Source organism: Entelurus aequoreus, linkage group LG27, assembly GCF_033978785.1.
Source record: "Entelurus aequoreus isolate RoL-2023_Sb linkage group LG27, RoL_Eaeq_v1.1, whole genome shotgun sequence".
Lineage (NCBI taxonomy): Eukaryota > Metazoa > Chordata > Actinopteri > Syngnathiformes > Syngnathidae > Entelurus > Entelurus aequoreus.
In genome coordinates this window covers 21,022,291-21,032,893 of record NC_084757.1, presented here as the reverse complement: position 1 = coordinate 21,032,893, position 10,603 = coordinate 21,022,291, and the positions used below count along the sequence as shown (strand labels likewise).

Here is a 10,603-nt window from a genome sequence, read left to right as displayed (position 1 = left end):
AAGTAAGCAAACGAAGGCTTCTAATTTAGTCTGCTGACATATGCAGTAACATATTGTGTCATTTTCCATATTATTGTTTTGTCAACATTATAAAGGACAAGCTGTAAAAATTGATTATTAGTCTACTTGTTCATTTACTGTTAATATCTGCTTATTTTCCATTTCAACATGTTCTATCTACACTTCTGTTAAAATGTAATAATCACTTATTCTTCTGTTGTTTGATACTTTACATTAGTTTTGAATGATACCACAAATTTGGGTATCAATCCATTACCAAGTCGTTACAGGATCATACATTGGTGATATTCAAAGTCCTCATGTGTCCAGGGACGTATTTCCTGAGTTTATAAACATAATATAATTTTTTTTTTTAAATAAAAAAGATGTTGGGTTGCTAAAATATATCGATGCAATCATAGTACCGTATTTTCCGCACTATAAGGCGCACCTTCAATGAATGGCCTATTTTAAAACTTTGTTCATATATAAGGCGCACTGCATTATAAGGCGCATAAAATAGACGCTACAGTAGAGGCTGGGGTCACGTTATGCATCCCGTAGTTGCGAGACCTGTTGTGGCTCAATATTGGTCCATATATAAGGCGCACCAGATTATAAGGCGCACTGTCAGCTTTTGAGAAAATTGGAGGTTTTTAGGTGCGCTTAATAGTGCGGAAAATACGGTATTATCGACTAGATACGCTCCTGTACCAACTGTTTTTTTTTGTTTGTTTTTTTTTTTTTTGGTCTTTCTTGATTTTGCGGCTCCTCTGCAAAAGCTTATTGCAAAGAAAGACAGACCTTAGGGTTAAGTTGCTGTTTGTTTGTTTGTTTTTGGGTCAAAATACTCAAACAGGCCATTTAATTGCCTCAATACTAATAATGATAATAAGAACAATAAGTAATGTGAATAATAACCCACCTTTTTTATTTGCTGAGCATATTTAGGACCACAATAGGCTGATGTCAGCATGTTTAATGAATTATAACGTGAGGAATATTAAAGTGGCCCCTTACGCCTTTCACTTTTTTTTTTCATACGCAGCCCTCAGTGGAAAAGAGGGGGACTGGAAAAAGTCTCTTTAGTCATGTCTCCTTTGCCTTAATGGTCCCAGTCAGACCCGACCGAGCAGGCCCGGGCAGACACGTCTCCCAGGTGGCCGAGGAGAATCTCCTGCTGTTTTTCACGGGTCATGGAACCTTCCTAATGACACCCCAGACACAGGGGAGCGCATCAAGCGGAGACACACTCCACTGCAGTTTCTGGTCACTGACTTTTCAAGGCGTTATTTATTTATTTTTTTGATACCCTTCCTGGAAACGGGATGTTTAGTACAGTGTAGTATATTCTTGGGGGGGGGGGGGGGGGGGGGGGGTCCTCACACAGGGTCACTTGCAATCTAATGAGCACTTTTTAGAGTCCAGACCTCCATCAAGGTGCAAAGAGTGTGTTCTGCATGTCAACACAAAGGATTCCTGCCAAAGGATGGCATTCACAATCCGGGTTTATTAGACTGTAATTCACCAATGTGCCCACTAGGTTGTGTCACAACACTCTAAGGCAGTGTTTTTCAACCACTGTGCATGGCACACCAGACAATATCTGGTGTGCCATGGGAAATTATGCAACTTCACCTAATTGGTCCAAAAAATATTTTTTGCAAAGCAATAATTATAATAATGTGCCGTTGTCTAGTAGAGCTTGTAGGGTAATCTTGTAATACTCCATATCAGTACGTGGCAGCAGGTAGTTCATTGCTTTGTAAAAGTCGGAACGCGCCGAGGATGGTATGTTGTGATCCCAATATGCAGAGCACAGCGGGAGACAGTGTGCAGGTAAAAAAGGTATGTAACGCTTAAACCAAAAAATTAACAAAAGGCAAGTCCCGCTAGTAAAGGGCACTGAAACATCGGGATGGCTTTGCAAAACAAAAGTAAAACTGCACTGGCTGCAAAGTAAACAAAAAACAGAATGCTGGACGACAGCAAAAACTTACAGCGTGGGGAGCAGACGGCGTCCACAAAGTACATCCGTACATGACATGACAATCAACAATGTCCCCACAAAGAAGGATAGCGTACGCACAACTTAAATAGTCTTGATCGCGAAAACCAAGCAGGTGCGGGCAATAGCACTCAAAGGAAGGCGTGATGCTGCTACAGGAGAACACCAACAAAACAGGAAGGCTCACCAAAATAACAGCGCAAGACAGGAACTAAAGCACTGCACACAGGAAACAACAACAAACTCAAAATAAGGCACGACAACCTGGTGGAGTTTAATTTTTTAACCTTTTCTCACAACATGCATTAGACCAGTGTTCCTCAAATAGTGGTGGGGATCCCCTCGGGTGTTGCAGTAAAATGTCGGAGGGTCAGGAGCGGCAGGAGATATTTTCAAGGGACAAGCGGTAGAAAATGGATGGATGGATGGATACACTAGTGTTAATGTTAGAACGAGAGTGTGTTCACAAAGGATTCCTGACAAAGGATGGCATTCACAATCCGGGTTTATTAGACTGTAATTCACCAACGTGCCCACTAGGTTGTGTCACAACACTCTAAGGCGGTGTTTTTCTGGTGTGCCGTGAGATATTGTCTGATGTGCCGTGGTTAATGATGCAACTTCACCTAATTGGTCCAAAAAATATTTTTTGCAAAGCAATAATTATAATAATGTGCCGTTGTCTAGTGCCTGTGCTGTGTAGAGCTTGGCAAGGTAATCATGTAATACTCCATATCAGTAGGTAGGTCATTGCTTTGTCGTGATCCCAATATGCAGAGCACAGCGGGAGACAGTGTGCAGGTAAAAAGGTATGTAACGCTTAAACCAAAAATGTACAAAAGGCAAGTCCCGCTAGGAAAGGGCACTGAAGCATCGGAATGGCTATGCAAAACAAAAGTAAAACTGCACTGGCTGCAAAGTAAACAAAAAACGGAATGCTGGACGACAGCAAAAACTTACAGCGTGTGGAGCAGACGGCATCCACAAAGTAAATCCGTACATGACATGACAATCAACAATGTCCCCACAAAGAAGGATAGCGTACGCACAACTTAAATAGTCTTGATTGCGAAAACCAAGCAGGTGCGGGCAATAGCACTCAAAGGAAGGCGTGATGCTGCTACAGGAGAACAACAACAAAACAGGAAGGCTCACCAAAATAACAGCGCAAGACAGGAACTAAAGCACTACACACAGGAAACAACAACAAACTCAAAATAAGGCACGACAACCTGGTGGAGTTTAATTTTTTAACCTTTTCTAACCTTTTCTCACAACATGCATTAAACCAGTGTTCCTCAAATAGTGCGTGGGGATCCCCTCGGGTGTTGCAGTAAAATGTCGGACAGTCAGGAGCGGCAGGAGATATTTTCAAGGGACAAGCGGTAGAAAATTGATGGATGGATGGATGTACAGGAGAACACCAACAAAAGAGAAAAAGCCACAAAATAGGAAACAACAACAAACTCAAAATAAGGCACGACAACCTGGTGGAGTTTCATGTTTTAACCTTTTCTGCTGGTGGTGTGCCTCTGTATTTTTTTTTAAGAAAAAAAATGTGCCTTGGCTCTAAAAAGGTTGAAAAATGCTGCTCTAAGGGTGCAAACACACTGATTCTTTTTTATTGACCCACGGCATATTTTTCAATTTAAAATTAAAGATGGCTTAAATTGCATGCTTACTTGTATGTCTTTGAGTAAAGCACAACATGCATTAGACCAGTGTTCCTCAAATAGTGGGTGGGGATCCCCTCGGGTGTTGCAGTAAAATGTCGGAGGGTCAGGAGCGGCAGGAGATATTTTCAAGGGACAAGCGGTAGAAAATGGATGTATGGATGGATACACTCTAGTAAAAGTGTATATAATACATAAGATCCTTTGTTCCCTCAGCTGTTGCCTTTATAAATGAGCTTCTTAAACAAGCTTGGCTGCTAGCAGATCACTTTAGTGGGAAGCGACGTGTGATTATTAGTTTTTATTGTTTTACAAATGTTTTTAGTTTTTAGCTCAATGCTTTCATGATGGTTTGTATGTTGTATGTATTTTATGTATTAGTGCCTTGTTTTACTGTTGTACTTCGTTTTTACTGTTTTACCCTGTTTCTTACTGTTGTACCTCGTTTTACTGTTGAACCTTGTTTTTTAATGACTACTGCTGCAAACCAAATTGCCCCTCGGGGACAATAAAGATTTTCTAAGTCTAAGTCTAAGTCTAGAATTAATGCTAGAACGATACACAAGATTGCAATTAGGTGGCAGCAGTACTCGGCTCCATGCTCTACCCAGTAGAAGTAGTAAGTGCACAAGAACATGTCGGTACAGAGCTAACGGAGGCTGAGGGATAAAGAAGTTTGTTACAGGAATGAAAAAACAAGAGGCAAGGAAAACAAGTAGGGGTGTGGGAAAAAATGTATTCGAATTCGAATCGCGATTCTCACGTTGTGCGATTCAGAATCGATTCTCTTTTTTTTTTTTTAATCGATTTTTTTTTTTTTTTTTTTTTTTTTTTATTAATCAATCCAACAAAACAATACACAGCAATACCATAACAATGCAATCCAATTCCAAAACCAAACCCGACCCAGCAACACTCAGAACTGCAATAAACAGAGCAATTGAGAGGAGACACAAACACGACACAGAACAAACCAAAAGTAGTGAAACAAAAATTAATATTATCAACAACAGTATCAATATTAGTTACAATTTCAACATAGCAGTGATTAAAATCCCTCATTGACATTATCATTGGACATTTATAGAAAATAAAAAAAAGAACAATAGTGTCACAGTGGCTTACACTTGCATCGCATCTCATAAGCTTGACAACACACTGTGTCCAATATTTTCACAAAGATAAAATAAGTCATATTTTTGGTTCATTTAATAGTTAAAACAAATTTACCTTATTGCAATCAGTTGATAAAACATTGTCCTTTACAATTATAAAAGCTTTTTACAAAAATCTACTACTCTGCTTGCATGTCAGCAGACTGTATTGAATGAATAGAGAATCCTTTTCAATCTGGAAAATATCATTTTTTAATCGAGAATTGCGTTGAATCGAAAAAAATCGTGACCCCAAGAATCGATATTAAATCGAATCGTGGGACACACAAAGATTCGCAGCCCTAAAAACAAGTAATAATGACTAGAATAAAAAGACCAAGAAGTACGACAATGCATACTTAGGGCCTGATCTACTGTACTGAGATCCGAATCACGCATTGTGTGAAAACTATCAAATAGTTTTGTGTGTGATCTACTAAGACTGCGTGTGCATTTGAAAAGTGGTGCAGACCGCCTTATTGATATGAGGTATTTGCGAGTACTTCTGTATACCACAGATACACTCGATCATTTTACTGCACATTCATGTTATTGCGCTCCCACCTGTGGAGTTTTGCTGTTTTCTAACACGCAGTAGACATATACCACTCCTATGGGCATTTTAAAACAGTCCTCTGGAACACTTCAGGACCTTTTGTGGAGGAGCTGAACCAAGTAGAAAAGAGGGAAGTCTGGGCTTCTTTGCTTAATCTGCTGCCCTTGCAACCCGACATTGGATAAGCGGGAAATGGATGGATGGATGGATGGATGTGTTGCTGATCAATCTTGTTTGCCAATACATAAATGCATAAATTCACTGTTTTGCCTCCTTCATTTTGCTCAATGATGACATTAATTCGTAATTGACAAGATAACGATAGGAAAGCCAAATGCAGCACCACTGTCACCCGAAGGGGAATTTTAAAGTAAGGCATTTGTTGACGGTTATCCTATGGTGCATTGCGACTTACAAAACCAGTGAAGTTGGCACATTGTGTAATTCGTAAATAAAAACAGAATACAATGATTTGCAAATCCTTTTCAACTTATATTCAATTGAATAGACTGCAAAGACAAGATATTTAATGTTCGAACTGAGAAACTGAATTATTTTTTTTTCAAATAATCATTAATTTTGGTTTTAATGGCAGCAACCCATTGCAAAACAGTTGGCACAGGGGCATTGTTACCACTGTGTTACATGGCCTTTCCTTTTAACAACACTCAGTAAACATTTGGGAACTGAGGAGACACATTTTTGAAGCTTTTCAAGTTGAATTATTTCCCATTCTTGCTTGATGTACAGCTTAAGTTGTTCAACAGTCCGGGGTCTCCTTTGTGGTATTTTACACCTCATAATGCGCCACACATTTTCAATGGGAGACAGGTCTGGACTACAGGCAGGCCTGTCTAGTACCCGCACTCTTTTACTATGAAGCCAAGCTGTTGTAACATGTGGATTGGCATTGTCTTGCTGAAATAAGCAGGGGCGTCCATGATAACGTTGCTTGGATGGCAACATATGTTGCTCCAAAACCTGTATGTACCTTTCAGCATTAATGGTGCCTTCACAGATGTGTAAGTTACCCAAGCTAGCATCACAGATGCTAGCTTTTGAACTTTGCGCCTATAGCAGTCCACATGCTTCCGGAGGACACGACGTCCAAAGTTTCCAAAAACAATTGGAAATGTGCACTCGTCAGACCACAGAACGCTTTTCCACTTTGCATCAGTCCATCTTAGATGAACTCAGGCCCAGCGAAGCCGGCTGCGTTTCTGGGTGTTGTTAATAAATGGCTTTGGCTTTGCATAGTAGAGTTTTAACTTGCACTTACAAATGTAGCGACAAACTGTAGTTACTGACAGTGGTTTTCTGGGGTGTTCCTGAGCCCATGTGGTGATATCCTTTACACACTGATGTCGCTTTTTGATGCAGTACCGCCTGAGGGATCGAAGGTCACGGGCATTCAATGTTGGTTTTCAGCCTTGCTGCTTACGTGCAGTGACTTATCCAGATTCTCTGAACCATTTTGTTCTTAAACAATTTGCTCATGCATTTGTTCACAAAGTGGTGACTCTCGCCCCATCCTTGCTTGTGAATGACTGAGCATTTCATGAACGCTGCTTTTATACCCAATCATGGCACCCACCTGTTCCCAATTAGCCTGTTCACCTGTGAGATTTTCCAAATAAGTGTTTGATGAGCATTCCTCAACTTTCTCAGTCTTTTTTGCCACTTGTGCCAGCTTTTTTGAAACATGTTGCAGGCATCAAATTCCAAATGAGCTAATATTTGCAAAAAATAACAAAGTTTTCCAGTTTGAACATTAAGTATCTTGTCTTTGCAGTCTATTCAATTGAATATAGGTTGAAAAGGATTTGCAAATCATTGTATTCTGTTTTTATTTACCATTTACACAACGTGCCAATTTCACTGGTTTTGGGTTTTGCACATAATGAGTTGGACATATTGTAATTTGAGTTATAATACATAGCTTGTTGTTTTGTTACATTATTGTGTAAAGTTGCAGTCCAGAAGTGTGTTGACAGGAGTCACCATCCTGTCAAGAAAGTAAGTGTGACCAGAGGAGGCACATTACAAATTCTTAACCCAAATATAAACAGTGGAATTTAATATACGTAAATTCTAGTTGTCTTTGATTTGTAGTTCATATTTCTTTTTTCCCCCCTGCAGGCTTTGTGAGTTTTGACAACCCCACCAGCGCGCAGGCAGCTATCCAGGCCATGAACGGCTTTCAGATTGGCATGAAGAGGTTGAAAGTCCAGCTAAAGAGACCGAAGGATGCCAGCCGCCCTTACTGACACACCCTACCCTTATTATTCATCGCAGCAGCAGCAACAGCAGCAGCACAGGTGAGTTATTTAACTTATTTCAGTAGCAATTTATATATTTCATGGTATTTTTTAGTCATTTAATGTTTCATTTAATTTGTGTTGCATTTCATGGTCATGCATTAAATAAATACATGCAAAAGGTTCTGAAAAATAGAAATTGGTCGTTAAATAAATTATATATAATAATTTTAAAAAATTTAGTATTTGATTAAAAAAAGGTAATGAATGCATTATTTATCAAACAAATACAAAATAGGTTTACTATAATGCTTTTAGATCGTATTGCAAAAGTAATTGATTAATGGACATCAACATCTTAAAATAAAGGCCATTAAAATTAATTTAATAAAATAATATATTAATTAATATGTTTAATATAATTATTTCTGAGCATTTGACAAATTAATTAACTATTTAATTAACAGGAAATATCTACATCAGGGAATTTCAGCATCATGAAATGAAAGTGCATTGAATTAATAAAATGGTCATTAACTACATAAATATAAATTACACAAACATAGATTCAAAATAAAATTATTCCTGACTATTCTGCAATTAAATATGTTTAATTATATATGTTAAAATATGTATTAAATATAGAAATTAAATATGAATACTGACTCAATCTTGGGATCGTTAACAAATAGGCATTGTAATAATAAAAAAAATTATTAACTATATAAATCGGTTGTGAAATAAATAATACTAACCTAGAATCAATATAAATTTTTCTGACAATTTTGCAATTATTTGAATTAAACTAAATATTATATTAAATATTAGATATTAAGTATCATTAAATATCATCTTCACGTATAAAGGAGCATTAAATTAATTTAAATTAATAAATAATACAGCAATATGGCCAATATAATTACTTCTGACCATATTTGACATTTTAACAAGTTCATTCATTGGCAATCCCATCATCAAAAATGACAGGCCATTAAAAAACTAAAAACATTTATAAATCAGTTGTGATATACAGCAAATTATGTGGTTATCATAATTAGTTTACATCTAATTAATTCAATTGACGTAATGATTAATGTTGGCCTCCCCCAAAAATATTCCATAAATCTTGAGCGTTGTCTTTCAATTTAACCTGAAAATATGCACAAGCCGCAATCTTAATACTTTAAGGTGCAGATTTGTCTTATTAATTATTAATAATTATTCATTAATTATTATTAATTAGGAAAAACTCTTGTCAACGTGTTGATTGACAATTATCAATTGGTACGCCAGTCTGGGTTGGCCCTCTGCAGAGTGTTAAGACAGCATTAAAGTGTTCACAGTTGAAGAAATTGATCAGCTTAATGGCAATAACATATTAAAATAAATACAAATATGCTCTATTTTTCAGGTTTTAGAGGACACGTGACGATATCACGGCGGGGCTTTTCTCTTTCTTTTTTTTCCTTGGAAAAGCAACATATGCTTTTTTTTAAAATAACAAAAGCGCGTGAGGATTTTTTTTTTGGGGGGGGGGGTGTAATTTATTTTGGAAGACATATCAGCATTTACTTATGAAGACGCAAGTCGGAAGGAGACGTGGAGGCGTGTCGCCGGGGGACGCTAACAGATGGCACAGTGCGAGGAAGGAAGGCGAGGAAGAAAAAAAAAACTGACAGAAAAACACTGAACTCCAGAACTTTTTTTCTTGTTGAGACTTGAATCGTTAATTAAGCAACAAACTTAACAAACAGGAAGAAGCAGCAACAACAAATAGATTTCTATATACATTCTATATACATATATATAAATATATATATATAAACAGGAGATGCGCTTGTGGCTTTTACTGCACTGGACAAATGAGGGTTCAAACTCAAAGACGAACAGTGGCGAGACAAAAAAAAAAAGCCCTTCTTCACTTCTTCGTCCGCTGGAAATCTTTCTCTTTCCCCTCTCTTTTTCTCGTATTGTCGCCCCAGCGAGCGCCGAGGAGGAGGCCAGCAGCCCTGGAGGAGGTCACTGACGAGGTCACTGAGGAGGTTAGCAACAACTGAAAATCTTTCACCCAAAAAGGGACCAAAGGACCAAACCTGTTTGTATTGTTCTGAGCAGTAATGCGTAGTATTAACAAATTCAAAGCAACTACTTATGGTATTTACACGTCAATGAGGGGGTGGGGAGGGTAAAAAAAATAGCTTGAGGTTGAAACACACAATGAAAAAAAAGGAGTAATGTTTTTTTTGTTGTTTTTTTTTAAAGAGCTAATGGGTTTGAGAATATATTTAAAAAAAATGTTGAAAAAAAAAAAAGCTTTTCTATTTTAGTGCCGTAGTATAGAGTAGGGGTAGGGGGTTGTTACGGGCATGTTCATTTCATCCGCATTTCATCTCGGAGGCAATTAAACGACAAGTGGCAGGCCGCATCTTGCCCCTAAACTAGATTTTTTTTTTTTTTTTTTTTCTAAACTAGATTTTCGACACCACTTTTTTGTAAGTAATCCCTTGTTCATTGCTGGTAATTAGGAGTAATTATTATTTTTAAAATTAAATATTTTTATTGCTAGAGCATAAAAAACGTGTTTAGGATAGAGATGTTCGATAACATCGGACTGCCGAAATTATCGGCCGATAAATGCTTTAAAATGTAATATCGGAAATTATCGACATCGGTTTCAAAATTATCGGCATCGGTTTCAAAAAGTAAAATTTATGACTTCTTAAAACTCCGCTAAGTACAGAGCGCCAATAAACCTCAAAGGCACTGCCTTTGCGTGCCGGCCAAGTCACACAATATCTACGGCTTTTCACACACACAAGGGAATGCAAGGCATACCTGGTCAACAGCCATACAGGTCACACTGAGGGTAGCCGTATAAACAACTTTAACACTGTTACAAATATGCGCCACACTGTGAACCCACACCAAACAAGAATGACAAACACATTTCGGGA

At 37.8% G+C, this 10,603-nt stretch overlaps 1 protein-coding gene across 2 annotated transcripts in view; it reads left to right on the top strand.

The window, feature by feature from the left end:
* Positions 1 to 10,295, top strand: part of celf5a (cugbp, Elav-like family member 5a) — a 685,925-nt gene extending 675,630 nt beyond the window's left edge. For both annotated transcript variants that reach the window (XM_062038984.1, XM_062038983.1), the window contains exons 11-12: positions 7,531 to 7,709; positions 9,061 to 10,295. In XM_062038984.1, the coding sequence (XP_061894968.1) occupies positions 7,531 to 7,658 (128 nt within the window). In that variant the 3' untranslated portion in view covers positions 7,659 to 7,709; positions 9,061 to 10,295. The remainder of the gene's footprint in view (positions 1 to 7,530; positions 7,710 to 9,060) is intronic.
* Positions 10,296 to 10,603: the final 308 nt, after the last annotated feature.